The sequence below is a fragment of the Phoenix dactylifera genome, chromosome 4 (assembly GCF_051530095.1).
Source record: "Phoenix dactylifera cultivar Ajwa chromosome 4, Ajwa_hap1_PhDact_Kaust_v1.1, whole genome shotgun sequence".
Taxonomy (NCBI): Eukaryota; Viridiplantae; Streptophyta; class Magnoliopsida; order Arecales; family Arecaceae; genus Phoenix; species Phoenix dactylifera.
The window spans coordinates 8,421,878-8,449,874 of record NC_143193.1 but is presented as its reverse complement, the minus strand read 5'-3'; the positions used below and the strand labels follow the sequence as shown (position 1 = coordinate 8,449,874).

Genomic DNA, 27,997 nt, shown 5'->3' with positions numbered 1-27,997 from the left:
TTTTTTAATTTTATTATTATTATTATTATTTTATAAAAAATGAAAATGAACACATTTTTTCTATTTTTTTTTTGTTTTTTTGTTTTTTTCTTGGATGAAAATCAAGATGAATACCCCCAAACCTAAACCTAACATTGTCCTCAATGTTAAAAAAAATCTAAGAGAATTGGGTTGCCTCCCAACAAGTGCTAAGTTTATTGTCTTCAGCCAGACACAGAACATCCTTAATTATTTTGGTAAACAGGGTTCGTCAAATTAAGAGATTCGATCAATTGCCCGTCGGCAACACAGTCCACATAAGGTTTTAACCTTTGGCCATTGACTTTTAAAACATGTCCACCATTGAGGTGTTGGATCTCTACTGCACCATAAGGAGAAACCTTTTTCACTATGAATGGTTCATCCCACCTGGAGTGAAGTTTACACAGGAAGAGTCGCAACTTGGAATTGAATAGCCAAACCTTTTGACCAGGTTCGAAGGATTTACGGTTAATGTTTTTATCATGAAAAGCCTTAGTCCTTGCTTTATAAATTTTAGCATTTTCATAGGCCTCATTGCGCAACTCTTCAAGTTCACTTAGTTGGAGTTTTCGGTTAGGACCAGCTGCTGCCATGTCTAAGTTAAACTTTTTGATAGCCCAGAAAGCTCTATGTTCAAGTTCTACCGGTAAGTGACAAGCTTTTCCAAAAACTAATCGGTAGGGGGACATGTCAATAGGAGTTTTGTAGGCAGTACGGTATGCCCAGAGAGCATTATTTATCCTTTGAGACCAATTTTTTCTATCGGAACGTACCGTTTTCTCTAAGATGTGTTTTAACTTCCTATTGGACACCTCGACTTGTCCACTCGTTTGGGGATGGTGTGGGGTAGCAACTTTGTGGGTGATGTTATATTTGCGAACCAAAGCCTCGAATTACTGGTTGCAAAAATGAGATCCCCGATCACTGACGATGGCTCTGGGTATGCCAAAACGATAAAAGATATTTTCATGTAAAAATTTAACCACAACTTTGTGGTCATTAGTTTTAGTGGCGACAGCTTCTACCCATTTTGAGACATAATCAACCCCTACTAGAATGTATTCGAAACCAAAAGATGGTGGGAAAGGGCCCATAAAGTCAATACCCCATACATCAAAGATTTCTATAATTAAAATAGGATTGAGAGGCATCATATCTCTACGGGAGATGGTACCCATCCGTTGGCACCGTTCACAAGTTTGGCAAAAGTTATGGGCATCTTTGAAAAGTGTGGGCCAATAAAATTCACTCTGTAAAACTTTTGCTGCAGTTTTTCTTCCCCCAAAATGTCCCCCACAAGCTTGTGAATGGCAGAATGAAAAAATACTTTGAAATTCGCATTCGGGGATACATCGACGGATTACTTGATCGGGACAATACTTGAATAGATCGGGATCATCCCAATAATAGAACTTTACTTGTGAAAAGAATCGGTTCTTGTCTTGAATTGACCAATCATCAGGAATTTGTCCTATGGCAAGGTAATTTACTATGTTTGCAAACCATCGCGTTTTCATTCCTTGTACCCCAAATAATTGTTCATCTGGGAAAGCATCATGTAAGGGTGAGGTATTCTTAGAGGGCTCAAGAAGAATCCTAGATAAGTGGTCTGCTACGACATTTGCAGTTCCTTTCTTGTCACGAATTTCTAGATCAAATTCTTGTAGTAAAAGAATCCATCGAATCAGACGGGGTTTGGTGTCCTTCTTTGCAAGAAGGTGTCGAAGGGCAGCATGATCAGTGAATACGGTAACCTTGGATCCTAATAGGTAAGATCGAAACTTGTCTAGCGCGAATACTACAGCTAGCAATTCTTTCTCAATGGTGGTGTAGTTCAATTGTGCATCTGAGAGTGCTTTACTAGCGTAGTAGATGACATGAGGTACCTTATCTAGCCGTTGCCCTAAAATTGCCCTAATGGCATAGTCAGATGCGTCACACATCAGTTTAAATGGAAGGGTCCAATTAGGAGGCTGTATGATAGGTGCAGTGGTCAATTTCGAGCGAAGATTTTCAAATGCCTCTTTGCATGCTTCATTAAAGACAAAGGGAGTGTCCTTGGCAAGAAGATTGCACAAGAGTTTGGAAATTTTACTGAAATCCTGAATGAAGCGACGGTAGAAACCAGCATGGCTAAGGAATGATCGGATTTGTTTCACAGTTTTAGGTGGAGGGAGATTGGAAATAAGATCGACTTTGGCTTTATCTACTTAATGCCCCTCTTGGACACGACGTGTCCTAAAACTATGCCTTCTTGAACCATGAAATGGCTCTTTTCCCAACTTAATACTAGGTTGGTCTCCTTACATCTTTTCAAAACTAAAGTCAAATTGTCCAGACAATCGTCAAAAGATAGGCCAAAAACTGAGAAAGCATCAATGAACACTTCTAGAAAATTTTCCACCATATCTGAAAAAATGGCCATCATGTATTGTTGAAAAGTTACGGGTGCATTGCATAATCCAAAAGGCATCCTCCTATATGCAAATGTCCCAAATGGGCAAGTAAAGGTGGTTTTCTCTTGATCGTCCGGGTAAACAGGTACTTGATTATATCCAGAATAACCTTCTAAGAAGCAGTAGAAACCTTGACCAGCCAACCGTTCCAAAATTTGATCTATGAAAGGTAGAGAAAAATGGTCCTTCCTAGTCATTGAATTAAGTTTCCTGTAGTCAATGCACACGCGCCAACCCGTGGTTGTGCGTGTTTGTATCAATTCTCGTTCCGTATTTTCAACCACAGTGATATCTGATTTCTTGGGTACCACTTGTGTCGGACTCACCCACTTACTATCAGAAATTGGGTAAATAATTCCGGCATCTAATAACTTCACCACTTCTTTCTTGACTACCTCCTTCGTGTTAGGATTGAGTCTTCTTTGCATTTCTCGGGTGGGCTTTGCATCATCTTCTAGATGAATTTGATGCATACAAACAGAGGGGTCAACCCCTTTCAAATCGGCTACAGACCATCCTATGACATGTTTATTCTCTTCTAGCACCCTTAAAAGTTTACCCTCCTATTCAGTAGATAAGTTGGCCGCGATGATTACAGGGAGGGTATCTTCTGGTCCTAAAAAGGCATACTTAAGAATTGTCGGAAGTGGCTTTAACTCAAGTTTAGGTGGAGAATCAATGGAAGGACAAAGTGGTGCGCTAGCAATGGGGGGAAGAGGTTCAGGTCGGATCTTCCAAGGAAGGAAACTCATGGAAGATTGATTGTCGAGTAAGATATTGACTTCTTCTATGGCCTTGTCCATGTCAAAGTTGTCAATGTCAAAATGGGCCAAGCATGCCTCTAGGGGGTCATCTGCTAAGATATAGGGAAGGGCTTCCTCTACAAGATCATCCATTTCATCAATTAGGCAACACTCTTCTTCCCTCACATGTTGGTCAGCGACATAAAATACATTCAACTTAATTTTCATGTTCCCAAATGATATATCCATTGCCCCAGTTCTACAGTTGATACATGCATTGGCTGTCGCTAAAAAGAGACGACCAAGAATCACAGGGATTTATTTTTTTAGGTTGGGCACATGTTTCATGTCAAGGACGATAAAATCTACTGGAAAATAGAATTTGTCTACCTTGACAAGAACATCTTCAATCATTCCCCTTGGCATCTTCACCGATCTATCAGCCAATTGTAAAGATACCGAGGTAGGTTTCAATTCACCCAACCCAAATTTTTCATAGACTGAATAGGATAGAAGATTCACACTTGCCCCTAGATCTAAAAGTACTCGATCAATGGAGTTATCTCCTATGACACAGGAAATAGTGGGAGTGCCAGGATCTTTGAATTTTGGAGGGGTGTTGTGTTGGAGAATGGAACTTACCTGCTCAGTTAGGAGGACCTTTTTAGGCACATGTGTCCTAGATTTCCGCTTTTGGGTGCAAAGGTCTTTGAGAAATTTGGCATAAGAGGGAACTTGTTTGATGGCATCAAGGAGTGGGAGGTTGATTTTAACTTGTTTGAAGACCTCTATCATTTCTTCTAATGAAGTTTCCTTCTTGCCAAAGGGAGAGGGTGCATTAAGTGCTTCAGGGAATGGAGCCTTTGGAATGTGGGTTGTGGCAGATGATGGACTAGCTGAAGAAGGTTTTGGGTTTTCATGTGATACATTCCTCTCCTTTTCTTCATCTTCCTTATAGTTACCCTCCCCAACCTTATTATCTATTATACGTCCACTCCTTAGGGTAGTCAAAGCATTGGCTTGCTCATGATTTAGTCGAGTTTCTTGAGCCACGTATTGTCCCCTAGGATTACTCATTGGTTGACTTGGAAGCTTACATTCCTCTCGCTTGTTTAATGTATTGGCTAGTTGACCCATTTGGGATTCTAGCTTAGCAATTCATTGCGTGTGAGAGTGCAATAGTTGTGTGTTTGCCTCCAAACCTTGAAGGGCAGTCAACACTTTCTCCTCAAAGGCTGTATTTTTTTGGGTTGGAGGAGGAGGGTGTTGAAATTGAGTTGAGGGACGGTAGAGATGAAAATTTTGGGAGTAGGGTTGGGCATTATTCGAAGCTTGCTGCCTCCAAGAAAAATTTGGATGATTCCGCCATCCCGGATTATATGTATTGAAAAATGGGTCATTACCCGGTCTAGGCTGTGTCTGAGCAGCATTGATGTGTTCTTGCACGAGTTCGGAGAATTGGGGCGCTGAGGGGCACTCATGAATAGGGTGCGATGGGCTAGAACATATAGCACACACTTGTGCTTGGGACGAGCTAACGATATGTCCTCCTATCATCAATTGATCAATCTTATGGGACAATACATCTACCTTGCTAGACAGGTCCATGGAATGACTTATTTCACAAATGGTCCCTTTTCTTTGAGAACTCGAGGGTACTTGACGAGAACAGGAAGCATGGTGGAGGGAGTTTTCATTAAGATTTTTAAATAATTGCCATGCTTCATGCTCATTTTGAAGCATGAAAGTCCCCCCGCATGCAGCATCGATCATCTGACGGTTTCGTTCAGTCAATCCGTCATAGAAACATTGCACTAGCTGCCACTTAGGTATTTGATGATGAGGGCATTTATGGATTAGGTCCCAAAATCTCTCCCAAGTTTCATGAAATTCTTCTCCCTCAGTTTGGGAGAAGCTTGTAATGGCACGTCTAAACTGGTTCATTCTTCCTATGGAAAAGTATTTTTTAAGGAATTCTTGTTGCATTTGATCCCAAGAACGAATCGAGTTAGCTTCTAAAGAATTCAGCCATTGTTTGGCTCTATCTTTAAGGGAGAAAGGAAATAATCTAAGTTTCAGAGCATCATCAGTGAAGTTCTGAATCTTGACAGTGGTGCAAATCTCAAGGAATTCATCTAGGTGTTTATATGGTTCTTCGTTGGTGAGCCCATAAAAAGATGGAAGCATTTGGATCACACTAGACTTTATTTCGTATTGTACAGTTGCTACCTCAGGTAATCGAATGCGAGATGGGGAAGTATAAATGGTGGGAGTAAAGTACTCCCTCAGGAGTTTGGGTTGTTCTTCAGCCATCTCAGGAGGTGGGGATGATTCTATTGTTCTGATCTCAGCTCGAATATTTCTAAGGGTCCGTTCTATTTCAGGGTCAAAAGGTAATAGGTCACGTACTCTAGAACGACTCCCTTGCATACACTAGTACTTGATCAATCAAGCATGCAATAAAAGAAAAACACATAAATCCTTGTATTTGTCCTAAAATCACTAGATAGCTCCTAACTGGTTTGAAGAGGGCACCTAAGCCTCCAATCCGGTCTAATGAACCGAGTTGACCAGGTAAGCTCCTAGGTAAGTGGAGGGGTCACGATGCGTTCGCAAAGGTCCCACTTAAAACCCACTTGCCTCGAATAGATGAACTGTCTTCCTTATAGGGACAAAGCTTGCCTAGACATCAACTAAGCCACAGAGCAAAATTGGTGCAACTTTCGGCGATCTTCGTCCTATTGAGCTCGAATGTTCTGATGCGGTTGGATCCACTAGACCGCCTCGGACTTAATCATTTGGTTATTTTTGCTTTTGAGTCCTTGATGTTAATTTTATTTCAGCATAGCCTTGCTCGGGTTAGCCGACTTGGCCTTTATTAGAGTCGCTTTGGGTTTAGTTGTTTCTTGAATTCAATTAGATCAAGTCAAGTTAAGGGGTCAGGTAGCCACCTATAAATAGATGTGGTGAGCACCTATTTCAGTATGCAAAAATTAATTGAAAGGCTTTTGCCCTAGCTCTCTTCCCTTCTCTCTTCTCTTCTTGCGACGCCTTCCCCCTCTCCCTAGGCCGCCGTCCAAGGCCGCCGCCCCCTCCTTCATCCGGCTGCACCACCTCTGTCCCGAGAGGCCAGCCACCTCCTCCCTCTTCTTCCTCTCCTCCTTGATCCCTTCCAGCTTCTACAAACAACTCCATCCCGTTGGATTATCAGCCCGTCATTCCCTGCGCAGTCATCAGTCGGAGGCTGATATCTTAAGATCCCGACGTCCTCTCTAGACCCACGACCTACCGTTGGAAAGCTAATGTGGAGATCTACAACATATCCAAAATTGAGATCGATCTGACGGACGGATCTTTATAAATCGTGTCTGCAATCAGGTCGGAACTACCCTTCCAGAAATCAAGAAGAGTCAAGAATCTTGGGATACAGATCAAATTCTATCGGATCGCATCATGTTCCTAGGAGCCAACGTCTAATTGATTTTAATTAAAGTGACACTATGTGAGATTGAGTTCACCTAAGTTGGGCAAGAGTCCGGTGATGAAATCCGGCTCTTATCTTGTTGGGGTGATTGCCCTTACTATGTGTGGATTAATTTGTGTATGTGTATCAAGCATGCATTCACACTTTTGCTGAAATTAAAATCAAACAATCACCATAAAATTTTAAGCTAATTATAAATTTAAACAAGAAAGGTTTAGAGGTTACCAAAGGGAATTTCTCCAGCAATTTAAAATTTTTTTAGGCAAACCTCTATAGCATTCCTTTTCCGGCAGTTCTCTTTTGGATCATCCCAGATTTTTTTCTCGATTCTTGATCAAATAATATAAAAAAAAATTAAAATTTAGTAGGAGAGAAAAAGGAGATAAAAAAAAGTAACAACAATAGAAAATATTTTTATTTTAGATATATATATATTTATTTTTTTTTAAAAAAAGTTTTTTTTAATAAAAGAAAAAATAACTATGCTAGCAATCCCCGTCAACGGCGCCAAAAATTGATCGGTTATTTCAATTTCAAAAATAAACCATGCAATAGCACGTATCCTGTAGGATAGTGATTACGGATGTCGGTCCACAGGGATTGGAGAATAAGTTATTTTTCTTTTAAAAGTAAATCAAGAAGAAGAATTTGCTAACTTGATTTAACTAAATTAATTCAAAGGGCATAAGCTAGAGTAAAAAGAATTTTAAGTTATCGATTAATGAGAGCTAAAAGTAAGATGAATGCAGTAGTAGGAATATTTTACGGGAAGAGATGTTTAGGGTTAGAATCCACCGATGGATTTGTAAATATGATGCTTTCAATGATTTAGATGCGTGTATGATCTGATTGCTCTTAACTACAAGTTAGGGCAATCATATAAAAAGTTGAAATCTAACCCATAGTATGAGTCATCTAAGCCTGGTACAAATCATCTTCTCTATGGATAGGCATGGTCTATCCTATTTAGTATGATTCATCTGATGATTAATTTCTCAAAGATAAATCTGGTAGTTGCATAACAATCTCCTCCAAACCACAGGTATTGAATTCGATTTCGATAAACTATATTAATTCATGCAGAGGCTTTCTACAAGATAAACATCTTACACAAATTAAACAAGACATTTCAAGATCATAATTTCATTAAATATGCAACTGTCTTACAATGCTAAAAATCAAAGAAATGCAACATAAATACTCATCCACGGCTTCATCAAACTCCTAAACCAAGATTTAGCTGCTCATGGTGGCCGGAAGTCCTCCCATCTTCATAAAAAAATTACTCTTCACTCCCTTCCACGCACGGCTTTCTCCTTCCTTTTCTTCACCGAAACAGGGGGTCCCCTCTTTCTGTCGAAGCCCGCTCCCCCCCTTTTCACCGAACGCCTCAGCCCCCCTTTTATAGCCGTCCGGCGCACATTGAGAGGAGGAAGGAGGGATCACGGCGGCTGATTCCGGGGCGTAGTGCCGGGAGGCAGATCGCGGGAGAGGAGGAAGAGGGGCCGCGGGATCTCAGGCTTGATTTGCAGGTGCTGGTCGCTGGCGGAACATCCGGGGATGAAGACGGTGCTGCAGCTGCTCGGATGCGGAAGACGCCTTATTTTGAAGCGAGGGCGGAGGACCAGGCTGATTTGGAGGGATTTCTGGGCGGCAGGGTCGCCGATCACGGAGGGGAAGATGCCGCACGCGGTCGATGGCGGAGGACTCGGGGACGACGACGACGCTGGGACGAGCTCCTTTGATCGCGCGGGTGGTAAGGATTGCATCACGGGAGGCGCCGCGAGATCTGGTCGGTGATGGCGGAGAAGGTGGCCGACTGCGGAAGGAAGAAGATAAACAGTGAATTCCCATTTTTTTTATTTTTTATTATTTATTTATTTATTATGTATTATTTATTTTTTTCTCTAACACTGTTCACATGAACAGTGATTTCACGAACACTGTTCATATGAACAGTGTTTTCGACATGTTGGTTTTTTTTTAACACTGTTCATATGAACAGTGTTTTAACTGGACACTGTTCATATGAACAGTGAATCGTGAATATTTAGTTGTTATTATTATTATAAATTTTATATGAAGGCAGGTAACGAATTGGTTGCAAATTGGCTTTGGATTTGCGGTGGGTCATGATCGTTTAGTTGCTTGAACTTGTTCTCGAGCCCAATGTCTTCCAAATTTAATTATTGCTAAACTGCTTCAGACCGGACTCGACAAGACCAAAAACAAGACCGGGACTTAATAAAAAAAGTTAATCAAAGCTTTTTCTCATACAAAAATAATTATCTAATCAGGACCAAAACCTATTTAATTATAGCCTTAGCTTGATTACAACTCCATCAGGTTACTAAACCGGGTCAACCCAATCCCCTGTTTTCATGAAAGATCGCAACCAGGAGAGAGACGAGTTCAGAATCTATTTTAAGAAAAGAATTATTTACTTATTACCATATTTTAAATTTATTTCAATGTTTATTCAATTTCATGGTAAAATATGTATTTATTAGTTTAAGAACATTGATAAGTGCTATGGAAAGATAGCTAAATTATGAATTATTAAGCACTTATCACTCACTACTAGTCAGAATAGAACCTACGGGATCACACACATAGAGGATTTAATTAGTCATACTATCATAATTGTGATTTGGAATCACAATAGAAATCAATCATCAATATGATTGGTGATTGAATTAACCCACTAAGTATTAGTGAGTTAATAGAAGAAGAATTAAGTGGAATTGATTGCAATTGGATTGCAATTGGGCTGATTTAATGAGCCAAATCAAATTAGGTTTGACCCAAATTGATTTGGATTCATGATTGGGTCAATTTGATTAAACCAAGATTTGTGCGGATTTTAAAGACCACATGTCGTCGTAGGATGAATATGACTTAAGTCGTGTTCACACTATGCGGACTTTAAAATCTACATGGCGTCGTAGGATGCATGCTCCCAAATCAATTAATTTTCCTAATGAGATTAGGAGTCCTAATGTGATTAGGAATTAATCAATTGATTAAGTGGACACATGTCATGCATCTATGAGCACAAGGATTGGACACTTGGCATTAATCCAAGGGTGGGTTATAGTCCCATACTCCTAATAAGTTAGGAGAAGCCCAAAACCCAATCTATAAAAGGGTAGCAAGGAAAATGTTATGAAATAATTCTCTCTTCTTCCTCTCCACGCCTCCTCTTCCTTTCTTCCTCCTTCCTACGGCAGCAAGAGGAGCCTTCATCCTCTTCCTCCACGGCAGCTAAGGAGTTCCCTTCTTCCTCTTCGAAGGCGTTGGAAGTTTGAGAAGAAAAGAAAGAAAGAAAGACCACACGACAACAAGAAAGAAGGAGTTCTTCCTCACGCCACATAGCTCTTCTTCTTCCTCCTTCTCCATGGCAGCAAGGGGTCTTCATCCTCCTCTACTTCCACAATAGCAAGGCAAGGAAGATCCACGTGCAAGGTTCCTCCTTCCTCTTCCTCCATCGCAAGCAAGGTTGAAGAAGAAAGGGTTCTTCTTCAAGGAGGTAAGTTGCAGATTCTTATTCTAACTTATGATAGTCATGAGAGGTCTTTGCAAGGAGCTAGCACTCCGGTAAGACCTATTCTTAGATGATTAGATCCTCGTGTGGATACTTGTAGAGGCCGGACAATTGTGCGGCTCAAAGAGAAACCTAGAATAGATCATCAGGCTGCGGTGTTCTACACCTGCAGAATTTTTGAAGATGAGATCTTTAAATCTAAAACTTCTGATTTTTGTTTCAGTTTTGTAAATCTTAATCAACCCTTCTCAGATCCTAATCTTTCCTTCCTAATGAGTTCAAAGATCTTCTGAATTTGGATATAGAAATTTTTTTGAATTGTACGATCCGAGGCGCGTTCATACGATGAACGACATTCTGTTCGAATTCCGCCGCGAACATCGCATCGAATAGGGTGTAACTCATCAAATATTTCTTCCATCGGATAATAATGATGTCGTCGATCACTGATAGCCCTTAGCTTGATTTTCTTTTGTTGTTTTAGATATGATGTATATATTTATATTTTTGTAGTTTCTTGAGTTATCATGGACATTTAATTATGTTTGATATTATGTATACATTTTCATATACGATACAAGTTTTGCTATGTGAGTTTTGTTATACATATTTGGTTGTACCATGTACATATTTTGTTCAAATTATATACAAGTTATGTTTGACCTTATGTTATATACAAGTTTTGTTCAAATTTGTTAAATTTAAAATATATCTATAAATACAACTAAGCGACGCTTTGAAGCATTGCAAAGTTTAAAAAGGGCGACACTTCAAAGCATCATCAATAGAGTGACTTAGCGATGTCAGTTTGAGATGCTAAGTGTTGGAAATAGATAAACTTAATTATGCATTGATTCAAGAGATATTATTTAAGACATTTGTGTTTCCAAAAAGACCTTTTATCTTACCTATAAAATTTACTTAGAATTCCTCTTCATGAGTAAAACCGAAGTGTCATTCTTAAATATGACTCTTAGTATTTTGTATAGAGGTTACTTAAAGGGTTGTAAAATCCTCTTTATAAAGAGGTTGTTACTTGAGTCATTTTGTAATGAAGAGAGTTGCAGAAATTTAATATAGATTAAAGTCCTCTTCATTCCCTAGTGAAAAATACTACAATATTCTTCTCCTCCATCCACCTCTTCAAAGTGGTATCAGAGCTAGATTCATGGCTACCGGAGTGCTTCCCATTCCTCGTCTTACCAATACCAACTATGAGAATTGGAGCATCCAAATGAAGGCCGCTTGGATCTCAAGATATTTGGGACATAGTCGAAAGAGGCTATGTAGAAGCCGAAGATAGAGATATTCTTACGGTGCAACAACGAGAGACTTTGAAGAAAGACAAGAAGGCTCTCTACTTCATCTACCAAGGCCTAGATGAGGCCGCTTTTGAGAAGGTTGCTAGTGCTACCAATTTCAAGCAAGCATGGGAGATTTTACAAAATTCTTACAAAGGTGTAGAAAAGGTGAAGAAGGTTCGCCTCCAAAGCTTGAGAGGCGAGTTTGAAGCTTTGCAAATGAAGGAGTCCGAAGTTGTGTCGGACTATTTCACAAGGGTGTTGACCGTTGTGAACCAATTGAGGAGGAACAGCGAGACACTTGATGATAATCGGGTCGTGGAACAAATTCTATGATCCTTGGACCACAAATTTGATTATGTAGTGGCGGCCATTGAAGAGTCCAAAGACCTGGACACTATGACGGTGGATGAGCTTATGGGTTCACTTCAAGCCCATGAGCAAAAAATACTAAAGAGAAGACAAGAGCCATTGGAGCAAGTTCTACAAAGCAAGCTCTCCATCAATAACAAAAAGGAGGAGTCAAGAGGCGAAAGTAGCCAAAGAGGTCGTGGTCGTGGCCGAGGACGTGGTCATGGTAAAGGTCGAGGTGGATCTTATGGTCGTGGTAGAGGTCGTGGTGACCACAACAATATTGAGGAAGGCAACCAAAATCGTGGAGGAAGAGGACAAAGAGGTAGAGGCCGAAGGTATAACAAGGGTCAAGTTCAATGTTACAATTGCAACAAGTTTGGGCATTATTCTTTTGAGTGCTACTCTAATCAATCTAGTCAAGTTCATGAGAAAGCCAATTATGTCAAAAAGGAAGATGATGGAGATGACGTACTTCTACTAGCACGAAAAGGAGGAGATGCTATCAATCAAAATATGTCGTACTTGGACTCTGGTGTAAGTAACCACATGTCGGGGCACAAAGAAATTTTCATGGAGCTTGATGAATCGGTGAATGGCCATGTCTCATTTGGAGATACTTCCAAGGTAAAGGTGAAGGGCATTGGTAAGATACTTATTCAACTCAAAGATGGAAGCCAACAGTTTATTTCCAATGTCTATTATGTGCCTGATATGAAAACAAATATTCTTAGTATTGGGCAACTCTAGGAGAGAGGATTTGATATGCAACTAAAGGAAGGAAGCTTCTATCTAAGAAAATAAAATAAATTGATTGCTCATGTTCCTATGTCAAATAACCGCATGTTTGTATTAAACATAAATCATATTGTTGCTAAATGTCTAAGTGCATGTATGAAGGATGTATCTTGGCTTTGGCATTTGCGGTTCGGACATGTAAACTTCGGTGCTCTAAAGCTTCTTTCAAGTAAAAGAATGGTGAAGGGGCTGCCTTATATTGATGTCCCTAATAATATATGTGAGGGGTGTGTTCTTGGCAAACACTCAAGGAGAAGCTTTCCAAAGAAGTCTTACAACAAAGCAAAAACACCACTTCAACTTATCCATACCGACATTTGCGGACCAATCACTCCAAGCTCATTTGGAGGTCGTCGCTATTTTCTAACTTTTATTGATGATTTCAGCAGGAAAACATAGGTGTATCTCTTGAAGGAGAAGTCAGAAGCATTTCAAGCTTTCAAGAAGTTTAAAACTTTGGTGGAGATCAAAATGGCTATACTATCAAGGCGTTGCGGTCAGATCGTGGAGGAGAATTCACATCCAAGGAGTTTGAAGCTTTTTGCAAAACTCATGGCATTTGGAGATCCTTGACCGCTCCATACTCACCTCAACAAAATGGCGTCGCAGAAAGAAAAAATCGGACTATACTTGACATGGTCCGAAGCATGCTTAAAATAAAGAAGTTGTCGAAGGAGTTTTGGGGCGAGGCTGTCAATTATGCGGTCTACTTGCTTAATAGATGCCCCACAAAAAACTTGGAAGAAGTAACACCACAAGAAGCATGGAGTGGATACAAGCCTGATATCTCTCATTTGAAGGTGTTTGGGTGCATAGCTTATGCACATATTCCGGATCAAAGGAGAAGCAAGTTAGATGATAAAAGCTTACCATGCATTTTCATCGGGTACAATGCAAGATCCAAAGCCTATAAACTCTATGAACCAAAGGAGAAGAAAGTCATTGTAAGCCAAGATGTGGAGTTCCAAGAAGACGGCGTTTGGAATTGGAACACTAACATGGTGATGATACAAGATGAAGAGCAGATCAAGGAGCAAATTAGAGAGCCAACACCACCTTCATCTCCTACTTTATCGGTTGAAGATGTTTCAATACCACTAAAGACAAGAAGCATTCAAGATTTATATGAGGTGACAACTCCCTTAAATCTTATTTGTCTTTTTGCTAATGAAGAAATAATTTTTTTGAAGATGCTATCAAAGATAAGAAGTGGAGAAAAGCCATGAATGAAGAGATAGAAGCCATAGAAAAAAAGAGACATGGGAGCTTACTTCTCTACCAAGTGGGCTTGAACCAATTGGAGTAAAGTGGGTTTACAAAGTCAAAAGAAATCCACAAGGTGAAGTGGAGAAATACAAAGCACGACTTGTAGCTAAAGGCTACAAGCAAAAGGCCGAAATTGACTACGAGGAGGTTTTTGCTCCCGTTGCGCGAATGGAGACCATTCGCTTGGTGATTTCTTTGGCGGCTCAAAACAAATGGAAGATTTTTCAACTTGATGTCAAATCAGCCTTTCTTAATGGCTATTTGAATGAAGAAGTGTACATTGGGCAACCCAAAGGTTATGTCAGAAGTGGACAAGAAGACAAAGTGTTGAAATTAAAAAGGGCGCTCTACGGTTTGAAGCAAGCACCTAGAGCTTGGAATTCAAGAATTGATGCTTATTTCAAGGCAAATGGGTTTGTTCAATGTCCCTATGAACAAGCTCTCTATATCAAGGAGAAGGATGGGAACAAATTACTTGTCTCATTATATGTTGATGATCTTATCTTCACCGGCAATTCTATACAATTGATCAAAGAATTCAAACAAGCAATGGCAAAGGAGTTCGACATGACCGACATGGGACTTATGTCCTACTTTTTTGGTTTAGAAGTGAATCAATTAGAAGATGGAATTTTTCTCTCTCAAGAGCACTATGCAAAGGAAGTGATTAAAAGGTTCAAGATGGAAGATTGCAATCCTATTAACACACCAGTGGATTGTGGTGTAAAATTGTCCAAGAATGATGAAGGCAAGGTGATTGATCCTACACTCTACAAAAGCTTGGTAGGGTGTTTGAGATACTTGACATGTACAAGACCGGACATACTATATGACGTTGGTTTGGTGAGTCGGTTCATGGAGGAACCAAAATCATCTCATTGGAAGGCGGCAAAGAGGATCCTACGTTATGTTCAAGGTACTTTAGGCCTTGGCTTATTCTATTTTTATTCTAATAATTTTCAACTTGAAGGCTATTCTGATAGTGATTGGGGTGGAGACTTGGATGACCGAAAAAGTACTTCTGGATTTGCATTTTTTATAGGTAATACGGCATTCTCATGGATGTCTAAGAAGCAAGCAATTGTTACTCTCTCAACTTGTGAAGCAGAATATGTTGCGGCATCTTCATGTGTTAGTCATGCAATATGGCTAAGAAGCTTGCTAAAAGAGATTAATATTGATCAAAATGAAGCTACACAAATTTACATTGATAGCAAATCGGCAATTGCTTTAGGGAAGAATCCAGTTTATCATCAAAGGAGCAAACATAGAGATGTTCGTTTTCATTCAATCCGGGAGCATGTGAAGAACAAAGATGTGGAGCTTATTTATGTGAAGACTCATGATCAAGTTGCGGATATTTTTACTAAACCACTTGGAGTTGATCTCTTCAACAAATTCAAAGATTTGCTTGGTATGAAGGATGGAGGATAATTAAGTTTAAAGGAGGGTGTTGGAAATAGATAAACTTAATTATGCATTGATTCAAGAGATATTATTTAAGATATTTGTGTTTCTAAAAAAACCTTTTATTTTACCTATGAAATTTACTTAGAATTTCTCTTCATGAGTAAAACCGAAGTGTCATTCTTAAATATGACTCTTAGTATTTTGTATAGAGATTACTTAAAGGGTTGTAAAATCCTCTTTATAAAGGGGTTGTTACTTGAGTCATTTTGTAATGAAGAGAGTTGCAGAAATTTAATATAGAGTAAAGTCCTCTTCATTTCTTAGTGAAAAATACTACAATATTCTTCTCCTCCATCCACCTCTTCACTAAGAAGCATCATCAATCAACAACACTATCCTCAGTCAGTGATGCTAAGAAGTATTGTCAATCAGCCATGCTTTTAAAAGCATCATTACTTAGCGACGCTTTGAGCATCGCTCGCTACAAAAAGCAACACAGCCTGCAAGCATCAACAATTTCTGTTTCGACGATTGCATAGGTGACATTTCTTTGACGCTTTCCAGAAGATTGGAGACTTAGTTTACGATACTTATAAGCATCAGCATTTGCCTTAAAAAGTGTTGATTTTTTCATGATTTCTTGCAGCGCTAGAAACTTTGATTTAAGGCAATACATACAAGTAAAAGGCATTTGACATCTCTCATTTTGCCTGATCTTGTACTTTCTCTGGCCTTTCTACCATGTAAGGCATTTATTCACAGACAATCACTACAAAAGAAGGAATAACTTCCGGCGGTTTTTTTTGACTCTACCGACGCTTATAAGCGTCGGCGAATTCCCAGCCCACGCTTCACAAAGCGTAGGTCAGACGTCGGGCAGGTGGGCGTGGGTCGGGTTTAACCCGACGCGTCAAAAAAGCGTCGTCGGTCTATCCCGACGCTTTTAAGCGTCGTTTGTTTTATAAGACTCCGACGCTTATAAGCGTCGGCGAGAACGTTGGTCTATACCGACGCTTTTAAGCGTCGTTTGTTTTATAAGACTCCGACGCTTATAAGCGTCGGCGAGAACGTTGGTCTATCCCGACGCTTTTAAGCGTCGTTTTTTTTTAATACTCCGACGCTTATAAGCGTCGGCGAGAACGTTGGTTACTATGGTCTTAGGCCGACGCTTAAAAGCGTCGTTAAAGGCGTTCCAGTAGTTTACTTTCCGGTTGCTTTTTCCGACGCTTATAAGCGTCCGGCATTAAATTTTTTTTTAAAAATTTTTTTTTATGAAAGTAATTTTTAAATACTCTGTGTACATTAAATTCTAACAAAACAATAGAAACAAATACACCGAATCACATATATAACAAAATACGAGTCACAAACAAGAACTTTGATTATATTCATATTATCATATTTGATTACATTGTACTTCAAAAACATTCTAAAAACATACAAGTCAAATTCCTACGTACACAATTTACAATATGTAAGGGTCGGCATCATCATCTCTACGAGTAGATGAAGTATCATCAACCTACAAGAAAAAAAAATATTTTAGAAACTAAAAATACGTTGATATTTTAGCTCTATTGATGGGCTGCCCCAATTCGTTGCATCGGATGATGATCTTCTCACTCGGAGGAAGCTTCCACACATCCTTCGCTTGAGTGGGTCCCCGTCTCGTCCTCACCGTCCCTTGTCCATCTATTAAAATTAAATAAAATGTCTTAAAAAGTTGAAGACAAATATGAACATAACTTTAAATCGAATTACCCTGGATCCGGAGCTCATCCTCCGGACAATCAGCAGGAGGCTCGTGCTGAGATTCTGACTCATGCTGCTGGTGCTCACATGACTGCTGGGACTGATCAGAAGTAGATCCCACCTGAGAATGCTGAAACTCCACATCTCTAAATCGTCTCCCTCGAGGCATATTGTTACCTGGTATGCACAAAAAAGAATCAATATTTGGTTAAATAATAAATTTATACTAAATAAAGTTCCCCACTATCTTTTGCTCTTATTTTAGTTTAGTGAGTTCCCCACCATCTTCTGATTCAAAAAACATTTTAGACATATAATAGAATGATGTCAACATGAATCTAAACTTCAACAAAGATACTTGGAACTCGACTGATCATTCTCTGCCATGTCATATGGTAATCTGAAAAAAAATTACCTCTACTAATGCATGTTACTGCTCGTCCTTGACATAAACATGTTACAAGGAAACATGTTTAGCTGCTGTTATTTATGCTCTATCATCCAGACAGCAAATTGCATTTAAAAGCAGAATGTAAAAGCCATCCAACATTTGATGCAAAACAATTACCAATGCAAGACCAAGATTCCAGCAATTTATAACATTACAAATAAAACTCAACTTTGAATTCACATGTTTTATGTAGAAACTTCGAACACTTAACTGTATGGGTATCATTCCACTGAAAAACAGCACAGGCTTTGTTTAGTTGTACTCAGAAACCTTGGCATACTTTGGAACATTGGGCCTTTGTTAACAATGGACAAAATCTAGGGTCTAGATGATGGGTTTGGAGGAAGTTGGAGGAAGCATGGTGTTTTCCCATTCTTGCTTCTAAACTGTCAAGTAATGCATTCATGGGGACAAGGTCAAGAAATTGTCTCAGTTAACAATATCAGAATAAAGAAATACACTCAAGAGGTTCTCAAATGACTAGCTGGGAACCCACTGAAACTATATGGTCCACTATCTAAAATTCCATAGTCTTTCAGAGTACAGGGTGAGGCAGCAGCAGCAGCCTCTCCAAAACAGCAAGAAAAAATTTATGGGTTAGTCATATATTCTGTAATTTCAAAGCCAGAATAACTTCCCCTGGATTTACAACTTGGTTTACTATGAGCACAGTATTATTTTCTATTCAGATAATTTAGAAATGAACTACTGGCAGAGAAATGTGCCAATCTTATTTAATCTTGTTATAAATTCCAGATTCCAGAATTGCTTTTTTGAGATTCTCTTTTTATATACAACAGAACTATTTAAAGCATCAATTTCATGTTCAGCAATCAGTGATCACTAGTTCAACTATGATATGGGTCCAGCAATCAGTGATCACTAGTTCAACTAGAATGAACAGATGTTCTAAGAAAATTTAGGACTATGGTAAATGAAAATGAAAGAGTGAGCAATGGCTCACTTGAGGTAGTAATGATTACAGGATAGTTACTTGAAGATATGAAGTAAGGAGTATCAATATAGAGCCTCATTACATGCACCCCGTGTCTATTGTCTGGCCAATTGATGCTTACTAGATGAAGCAACTAACAAGATGGTGAAATCAAATAGGATCAAAAGTGGTTCATTGTCGAAGGAACATGACTCTAGATAAAGCTTCATTGCTTGCGTCAACAGTTCGAGTAACTGGAAATTCACACACTTTTTTTCTCGGGGAAGAAATTCATATCAGTTGAAATCACAAATACACCTAAATGAAAGAAGGAACCACAAGGCCCAACCAAAAAAAAAAGTTTAGAGAGCCAAAGTTCATCTCAACTCAAGTTTAAGATGCTGCTATGGTGGGCAACAATGAGAGCATCATCATTCATGAAAGTTCTCTAGTTAAGACATCAGAAAAGGAAAAATATATATGTTAATTGACTTATTTAACATATCCTACATGCAACTAGAGTAACCAAATCTCAGTATCATTAAAAAGTATAAGTGCTTGTCTTATAGAATGCAGAAAAAAATATAACCAGATCAAACATACCCAAGGAAGGTCATTGCTACCACTATAAGATCTAACAATTGAAGAAACATTTTTCGCTTGGTACAAGTAAGAACAACATTATACTACTCGGAGCAGCTAAGAAAACAAATATACTATGCACTAAACAAATTCTAGGATTTGTTTATTGATTGAACAAGCATTTTTCTTCATGTTTTGTTTCATTTTTCTTATCATTGGCCCAAGAATCATATCACAATAATAAGGGATCAATGTTTTCCCGAAATGAAAAATGCAGATCAAGAGAAGAAAAAGTTATTATAAAGAATGAGTTATATTACCCCAAAATAGTGTTGCAAAACTGGTGAATAATGGTCCAGTGATATGTATATCTTCTGAATTAGGCCAAGAAGTACATCTACCTCATCACCAAGCAGATCCACCTGAGTTTAAATAAACACCAATGAAGCTTGGGTTAAAGCTTCAAGAAATTTTACAACTGCATGTATATAGAAAAAAAATCCATAAAAATATTAGAAACTTCAATGTGGTAATTAAACTTCTTGATGCATCATCGAAGTGCCTTCCCTGCTATCATTGTGGTACAATGTCTGTAGATACTAGTAAAATATGCAAGTTGAATGTATCTTAGAGGAGCATTGGGAATGCAATGAACTTAACAAATTTATGAAAAGGCTTGAAATGAAGAGATATGAAGAACGGGCATAGAGATTACCTTGAACTGCAATCAGTTTATTAGTTAATTTATATGGATGGGAAATACAGTTGGAAGCGTATGCTAGAGCATATATCTAGCCTGATAATGCTGGAACTGCCAGTAATGACTTAGCATGATGAGATTTTTCAAAAAAGACCTAGCATGACAAGAAACCTCTAGAGCTACTTGTTTGACTCAATCCACCTCATTAAGCTTTAATGGAACAGATTTGATGCACAGGTATACATATAACAGAACAACATTCTAACCTCTGCTTCAGCTGTTTGGAGGTCATAACATCGCCTTGTAAAAGCCTTATGATAGAGCAATTCTTTTCTCTTAATTGAGACTACTTGCTCAATGAGAGGATTCAATAGACTATTCAGACATTCCAACCTGCACAAAGGATTCCTCAAGTAACCACAATGTAGTTATGGTTCTTCCACAATTTTCAAAATCAATCACTTAGATCATGCAAACAATATAAGCTGCAAGAAGAAAGTACAAACTATGTTTCCAGAGAGCAATTTCCTTGTGCAATTTTCAGTTAATGAACCTCAAACCTCAGGTTCTAGCAAGCACAGACATAGTCTGGATTTTCCTGATTCTATTACTTGGATGAGCTCAAACATGTCTCCCTAAGCTCATCAGAATATGTGTATGATGCTATACAAGATACACGTCTCCTCAAAAACTTGAAAATAAACAAAAAGGACTCCCTGCAAAATGAAAGATCAAGTATTACTTCCTCTCTTCTACCGTTTGTCACTCTTTTTTTTCGCCTTTTCATCTCCTTTTCTTCTTCTTCTTTTTTGGTATCCTTCCTTCTATTATTTTACTTTGTACTCTCTTTCATTTACTTAATGAAACTGTTTGAGCTCTCTTGCCTAACTGCTCCTCAAAAAAAAAAAAAAAAAAAAGGAGGAGAAGAAAAGAAAAAGAAGAAAAAAGTATGCTGTTACTGAGACAGAACATTTTCGATCAAACAATGGATAAGCAAGCAACAAGTATAATCAAAGAATAAATAAAATGATCAAGAATAAATAAGCGTTAAAAACAAGAAGAAAACAAAGAGGAGGAGGAGGAGGAGGAGGAGGAAGAGAAGGAGAATGGGAGGCTTACCTCAGACGGCGGCGAGGTCGACGGCGGCGGAGAAGCGGAATCGTCGATCGCCGATCGGGGCTAGGGATGGGGCTCAACCGAGAGAGGATGAGGAGAGGGGGCCGGGCGAGCGTTAAAAACAAGAAGAAAACAAAGAGGAGGAGGAGGAGGAGGAGGAGGAGGAGGAAGAGAAGAAGAATGGGAGGCTTACCTCAGACGGCGGCGAGGTCGACGGCGGCAGAGAAGCGGAATCGTCGATCGCCGATCGGGGCTAGGGATGGGGCTCAACCGAGAGAGGATGAGGAGAGGGGGCCGGGCGAGCATTAAAAACAAAGAGGAGGAGGAGGAGGAGGTCGACGGCGCGTAGCTAGGGCATCGACTGATATAAAATGAGGAGAGGGGGCCTGGCGACGGGTCGGGGTTTTATGTTTTATAACAATGCTTAAAAGCGTCGTTGTTTCTCAAAGTTGTAACGACGCTATAAAGCGTCGTTATTGTTCCAGATTTACCGACGCTAGATCAAAGCGTCGGCAAAGGTTGGCGCTGAGCCAACCTTTTCCGACGCTTTCCCCTAGCGTCGGGAAAACATAATCGGCAAAACCCACATTTTCTGTAGTGAATATTTTCCTGCTTCTGAACAGACCTAAGAAGCTTAATTATCTATCATTCATAGAATCAGTTTGCTATATGCTGAAATGCTGGTTGAAGCTCAGCCCATAATGAGTTGGATATAGAATTCAAATCTCAAGGCTAGTCCAAACTAGGGTTGAAAACGGGCTAAAATTGTCCCATTGCTTGTCATACCAGGTTGCCTTCAGCCTAAGAAGTATATAGCATTAGGCTAGCCGGGCCAAAGATTTAGGCTTGCACAGATATAAAGCTAAATTTGAGCAAGCTCCGGCTAGGCAGGAACATGAGCCATATTAAATCATATACTGTATCATTACAATCCATTGGGTTCCTGATGAATGCCCAATATTAGCGAATTCTATCTTTTATTCTAACACTGTATAGGCTGTTAATTTTTCAACCTTTCAATTTCCATAATAACCTTCAACTCTCTCCCTTAAAGTATAAACCATGCTAAGCTTATATATAAAAGGTTTCACATTGTTTCTCTTTTTTCTTAGAGAAAAGGATTCTAATATTGTTGGACCCAAAAAAGAAGTTAAGGAAAAAAATTGTTTCTAAGCCAACATATGCATAGTTTTATGTCCACAGATCCAACTTCATAATATATGAGATGTTCTGCTATATCTCTTTGCATAGCCTTGTCTCTTAGGTAACTATGGTCCATGCATGACTGTCAGCTGGTGAAAAAGAGACAATGGCAATTATGAATTAATGCAATATAAATGCCTCTTATATGAAGCCATGTTTGAATGTAAAAGTCTAAAACTCAAAGCTTTTTAATAGAATTATCTTTTATAATTCTCCTGTTCTGTGCCACTGCAAGCTTGCAGTAGAATTATCCGTAATATATAATTAAAACTACTGAAAGTTGAACGTGCAAAATAAAACTGCAGCCTACGGAACCACGTATCAAATATTTGCGCTCTCATAAATAAGTTTTTTTTTTTTTTTTTTAGCGCAAGAAAAAACCTTTCTAGACGTTGGTTCGGCCGCTTTTCAGGCTCGGTCTCTGGTACTTTCTAAACCTAGTACTCTCCATCCCGAGTATTACTTTAAAGAACAGTTAATTGAAATAAAATAAAAGCGGAGAACATTCCAGGAGGAGGCATACCTCCTTCCGTCACCTGGCTTACTGATTGCAATTATCACAAGACAGTTCGATGCAGTACAAAAAGATGATCCAGGATGAAGTTAATCTATGAAAAGTTATACTGATGATTGTATAATGTATTAAAATGCTTCGGTTCTGCCCTTGCTTTTGATTTCTCTCAAATTTGGTGTCAAGCTAATTCACTCCATACACATCTTACTGAACTTGAACTGATTTATAGCAAACTCGCCATAAGCGAGAACTCCAAAACCAGTTTTGATATTGCATCTTCTTTTTGTTTTTATGTTTTTTTAATGGAAATAGGAGATAGCAATCAGCTACCCCCTTTTTAATAGATAAAAGATTACAGTTATGTACAGAGTCTGAAGTCATGATTCCACATGAATCAGAGTAGACGGTTGACATTTATCAAAGGTAGAGAAAAAACAGAAAACAATTTTGATATTGCATCATATAAACAAATAAGAAAGATTTTCTTAAAACATTAACAGAGAATCTGAACCACGTAACTGAGAAGCCAGCATTTGGATTGCGCTATAGCACACAATGAAACATACGAGCATCTAGGTATTGGGAGAAGAAACTATCTTGGTCCTCAAACACACACAACTTCAAATCAAAGCATCTCAAATAATGAAAATAAGGCAGCGTTATTAATCATAAACAAGCCAGAAAAAAGATTGATTGACTGAAAAAAAATTATAGTATCCATATAGAAGTACAAAATTTGATTGAGTAAAGAGGAAAAACAAATATGTGAACAATATTAATCTGTATGACGTGAAATCCTATAAAAAGAGGCAACAACTGCACCATCTGTTCACAAAATCCTGAAGCAGAAGTAACCTTCTTTCAACGTCCAAATTCTGAGAGCAGTAAAGTAACAGTGCAGTTTTACGTAACAGTGCAGAAGTAGGTAATATTTACATAGGATCCATTCCTCTTGTGTACATTAGTTTCTCTTATCTAAATTCCGCAGCACCTGAAGAAGTTTCCCGGCCTTGACAGAAGCCCCTTTAGTACCGAAATGATTCAGAGTAGAGATCGTCCTGTTCAAACTCTCCTCCTCCAAGACCTCCCTCAGCTTCGTTCGATCCCGCATGCAGACTGCGAACAGAACCGCCACTGCATTCTCTTTGCTCTCTCTGCAGGAGCTCTCCCTAATGATACCAAGCAAGGCAGGCACCCCACCGCTCCTACTAATCTCCTCCATTGCCTCATGCTCACGTTTAAACAGAGCTAAGATAGCCAACGACTCATCTACGAGAGATTGATCCATGATGGCCTTCCAGGCTACACCCACTACCCCTTCCTTCACTGCCCTCGCCTTGTTCTCAGGGGCCAAGCAGATGTTAAAAATAGCTTGTGCCGCATCCCACTTGGCAGTTTTGCTGCCTTGCTCCAGGAGCTCCAGAAGGGGTTTGATGGCTCCCAGTTCAACAATCTTAAGCTTGTTGGAGTCAAGTGCTGATAAGCAGAATAGGCCGGCAGCCGCATTGCTCCGAGTCTCCATGGTTCCATCCTTCAATGAATCAATGAGGAAGGGGATGGCTTGGGGGTCATCTCCAACAATCTTCTTGTTCCTATCATGGATTGAAATATTTAGGATTGCGGTCACAGTGTTGTTGTGGAATTCTGGATCATCATTCAAGCCTGGCGCAGAGAGAACGGAGAGCAGTTGGGGGATTGTATCTGGTTTCTCCCCTAAGAGGGCTCGGAAGGCCTCGTTGTGCTTGGTGAGAAGCCGGAGCTCCTTCATGGCTTGCTTCTGCAAGGAGGATGAAGAAATCTTGTCGAGGAGCTTGTAAAGTGCGTAATGCTCTTTTCTTGTGATCAGGTCTTCATGTTGGCTCCAAGGTCGAGGCTGAGGGATGTCATGCTCCTTGCACCATTCCGATATCATGCTTTGGAGAAGATGGTTGGGGGTGAGGATGGTGTTGGGGAGAACCTCATGGCTCCGCGGGCATATCCGGTCCCCAGAATTCAGCAACTTCTGAATGAATGGCCGGTCGTAGGTCTGCAAGAAAAATCATAGACACATATATAACTCGAATCACTCAAAGGGAACAGAGTTGTTATTCAATTACAGGACATGATAAGCATCAGACTTGTAACAGAGTGCTTCTACTCACATATTCCAAGTCACAGCCCCAGCCGTAAGAAAATATAAAATATATAAATAAATCTACCTCATTCTACCAGCTTAAGCTTTTAGGACAAATAAAGATTTCAACAACTAAACCCTAATTTCTCTATCCCAAGAAAAGATTTTGGAGTACCGATAGACATCGAAGCTAATAAAAAGCATTTGTGGTAAGAGGTTCCGAAACAGAGTCTAAGCATCAGAAGATTCACACTCGCTTCCAGTAATTCTAAATCACATTCTAAGCTCTCAGCCAAGAAACCAGTTCTTGTCAGATTCTTGAATCCAAAATAAGAAGAGGCAATTAAAGAAACCGGACAATAAATCCTATAAGATAAGAATAATTGTTACGTCAATATATTACTTACAAGAAAAGATTCTTGTAGTACAATGTAAAAACTCTCATAATCCCATCGACATGCATGCCATTTCTAACAGAAAACAACCCAAGATTTCGAACCCTAATGCAACTGGGAAACAAATGAACGAAACAGATTCAGAGATAAGGAGCATTGTCACGAAAACTATGCAAGAACTCGAATTAAAACCACATTTTTTAAGAAAAAATCACAAGGAAGAAGTATAATGCCCAGATTCTTGATTCACCAAGAACATTCTCCAATGTTGAAATCAGCATTTCAAACCTGAACCGATACGAGTTCTTGTAATCGCGGCAAAGAACTGGGAAGACCCTAATTCTAGCGATCTTTACCTCCCCGGATGCCACAATCACGGGATCCCTCATCAGCTCGCAGGAGATCGGGCACAAGAAGTGCTGGAGGACCGCCGGCGAACCGAACGTGAGATCCTTGAGCTCCGCGAGTGAGTTCGCCGCCTCGTCGTAGCTGTCGATCCGGCCGTCGTCATCGTCGGAGATCAACCTCACCAGCCTCCACAGCTCTCTCTTCAGCTCCCCAACCTTCTTCTCCGCCGCCAGCGCTGCCGCATTCTCCGCCACCGTAGACAACTCTGCCTCCGCCGCCCCTGATTTCTCCATCCCCCTCTCCTCCTCCTCCTCCTCCTCCTCGTACTCTCTCTTTTCCAATTGGATCAAATAAGAGTTTCTATCTCTTCTTCTCGTCTTCTTCTCCTTTCTCTCCTCCCTCTTCTTTCAGATCTTTCTTCCCGCCCCTTTTCTCTCGTGTCTCTTCTCGGTTTGAGAGAGAGAGAGAGGATGAGGCGTCTCCAAAACGAAAGGAAAAGGCGCGAGCATATGAACAATTTAAAAAATAAATTAAATATTTTAATTTAATTTATGGCGTTGTACGCAAGAAATCTGAGTGGGGCAAGGGGTATCTGGGTTGGGCGCAAAGACCTCCCTAAAATTGCAAAAGCATTCTTTCAATTTAAAATTATTTTTCCATAGGATGACAAGTGGATTGCAACAGACAAAATACGGATTAGTATAGGATAAATAAAAATACGTCAACCCAAATCTAATTTATTTATTAAATAGGTTAAAAATTTAGGTATGAATCAGACCATTTGATTACACAAGTTTGTTTAGGGTTTATAAAATTATGAAAACTATATATTAGATCAAGTAATGCCTAAAGAAAATCAAGGTCATTGGTCAATGTCCAAAGGTACAACTTTTTAAAATAAATTAAATGGATAAAATGGTTAAGCATTGCCAATCCCACTTACCACACTCGCGTTTAAATAATTTTAACCTCTTGCGTGCCTTCTTGAGTCTCCCGGAATCCTAAACTCCAGCATGCCGCTCTCCATGGTCGACTGTGATGCTTGTGCCATTGGCATCATAAAGAACTTCTAGTAAGCTCAAGCCTCGGATACTCTCTGCCCTCCGTCCTTTGCCTTTGTGTAGCCAGTTGAGTGGCCATTTTGATCAGAAGAATATATGAGTGCTAGAACTAGCATATCTAAACGGGTTAGTGGGTTGCGAGACATTCAGGAGGTTTCTCAGCACACTCACGCGCAAGGGTAGTAGAGACAACAATGGGGTTGGTTTCTCGAGGGAATGCTTCGACTATGCATGAGAGAACTATTATCCTACACCACGTGCAGGGAAGAAATTATATCCTCACATCAATCTTCTTATCTTCTTTTGATGGAAAAAATATTAGACATCTCAACCCCAGACCAAACCGACCTCGATAACCTCGGTACAAATCGAGATAGACATCTTTGGCCTCAGTCGAGGAGCCAACCGATCGAGATAAGAAACTTTGCCTTTGACAAAAAAGCCAATCAACATGTGTCGACAGTCCTGGCAATCGGCCATTGTGACAACAATTGGCCATAGTAGCAACCGTACATTCAGCGCGCGGTTGGTACTATACGTCGCCCACGCCGAAGCCGTACTATTGGCCACTTCTTGGTGACTGGTGCACACCATGCCGACCCAAGTAACGACAAAGTTGACCCCCCTATATAAAGAGGTGATCCGAGGGACCTCAGGTACGCAATGCGATATCATGCATTATTATCCAAAGAGAACCACACTCTACTAAACTTTTTCCCTTCAATAGTGTTGCCTTTCAATGGGTTGGAACAATTATAACTCATCTCACTAGGGATCATTGACCATCAAGATAATCCCTGTAAGTCTCACCATCCACTAGTGATATCTAGCAGCATATAGTAGCAACCCAGCAGAATGGAATAGATGAACCTCTAAGTGCAGTATCGTATGATATAGTCCTTCTATTGTGGATCCCTACAAGATAGAGGTCATGGATAACTCGTCAAACCCCTTCGTCTGTCATATGTCGAGATTTATTCGACTTTAGTTCGAGAGTGGAATACCATTTTTCCACTTCACATACTGCCCTGGCAAAGGTCTTACGAACTCAGTCTCATAAATCACATAGGATCACTCCTTATCTACCAAGGTTGATAGATTTTATGTAGGTACATATCCTACTCCTACAGTGAATCTACTGCAGCTAATCCGTACCACAAGGATCTATATGGCTAGAGACAATGTATATATGTAGTCAAACTACAGCAATCTCACTGTGGATAACCGAAGCACCGCAGGTCAAAGGATCAGTCACACTACTGCAACATCAAGTAAGTCACTGACGAGTGGATAGACATTCAAGTAACTTCTTACTTTAGTCACGCTCAGTATACTTGTTCTTTGACAAGCACCTACACTATCACTCTAGTGTCCCTACACTATAGACTCGAGACTCGTTCATCTAAAAGAAAAGTAATCTGTGCACTAATCTCATCAGATCAATTACCGTCCTC

At 39.7% G+C, this 27,997-nt stretch overlaps 2 protein-coding genes and 1 non-coding gene across 3 annotated transcripts; 1 reads left to right on the top strand and 2 right to left on the bottom strand.

Moving 5' to 3' along the window:
• The first annotated feature begins 5,051 nt into the window (after positions 1–5,051).
• LOC148703693 (small nucleolar RNA R71) lies at positions 5,052–5,157 on the top strand. Its single transcript, XR_015982301.1, has one exon. It is a non-coding gene; the product is annotated as a small nucleolar RNA R71 (small nucleolar RNA).
• An 11,598-nt stretch (positions 5,158–16,755) lies between these two features.
• On the bottom strand, positions 16,756–21,258 carry LOC120112351 (uncharacterized). The gene is made up of 6 exons (XM_088719736.2): positions 21,103–21,258; positions 20,913–20,972; positions 20,060–20,186; positions 19,414–19,515; positions 17,136–17,303; positions 16,756–17,066 (listed from the first exon to the last, which is right to left on the bottom strand). Exons 1-6 carry the CDS (start codon positions 21,213–21,215, stop codon positions 17,049–17,051), a joined length of 588 nt encoding a protein of 195 aa, XP_088575862.2. The 5' UTR covers positions 21,216–21,258; the 3' UTR covers positions 16,756–17,048.
• Positions 21,259–23,562: 2,304 nt separating this feature from the next.
• On the bottom strand, positions 23,563–25,775 carry LOC103722520 (U-box domain-containing protein 9-like). Its single transcript, XM_089930347.1, has 3 exons — positions 25,737–25,775; positions 25,491–25,703; positions 23,563–24,652 (listed from the first exon to the last, which is right to left on the bottom strand). The coding sequence occupies exons 1-3, from the start codon at positions 25,773–25,775 to the stop codon at positions 23,588–23,590; spliced, it is 1,317 nt and encodes a 438-aa protein (XP_089786473.1). The 3' UTR covers positions 23,563–23,587.
• Between the last annotated feature and the right edge of the window lie 2,222 nt (positions 25,776–27,997).

Coding starts and splice junctions, on each gene's coding strand:
- LOC103722520 (XM_089930347.1), bottom strand. CDS start 25,775: ATGGAGAAATCAGGGGCGGCGGAGGCAGAGTTGTCTACG. Junction 25,704..25,736: donor CGGAGGCAGAGTTGTCTACG/GTGGCGGAGAAT, acceptor CTGGCGGCGGAG/AAGAAGGTTGGGGAGCTGAA. Junction 24,653..25,490: donor TGATTGTGGCATCCGGGGAG/GTAAAGATCGCT, acceptor TTTTTCTTGCAG/ACCTACGACCGGCCATTCAT.
- LOC120112351 (XM_088719736.2), bottom strand. CDS start 21,215: ATGCTCGCCCGGCCCCCTCTCCTCATCCTCTCTCGGTTGAGCCCCATC. Junction 20,187..20,912: donor CGACCTCGCCGCCGTCTGAG/GTAAGCCTCCCA, acceptor TCCTTTGTGCAG/GTTGGAATGTCTGAATAGTC. Junction 19,516..20,059: donor TCCAAACAGCTGAAGCAGAG/GTTAGAATGTTG, acceptor ATTTAAACTCAG/GTGGATCTGCTTGGTGATGA.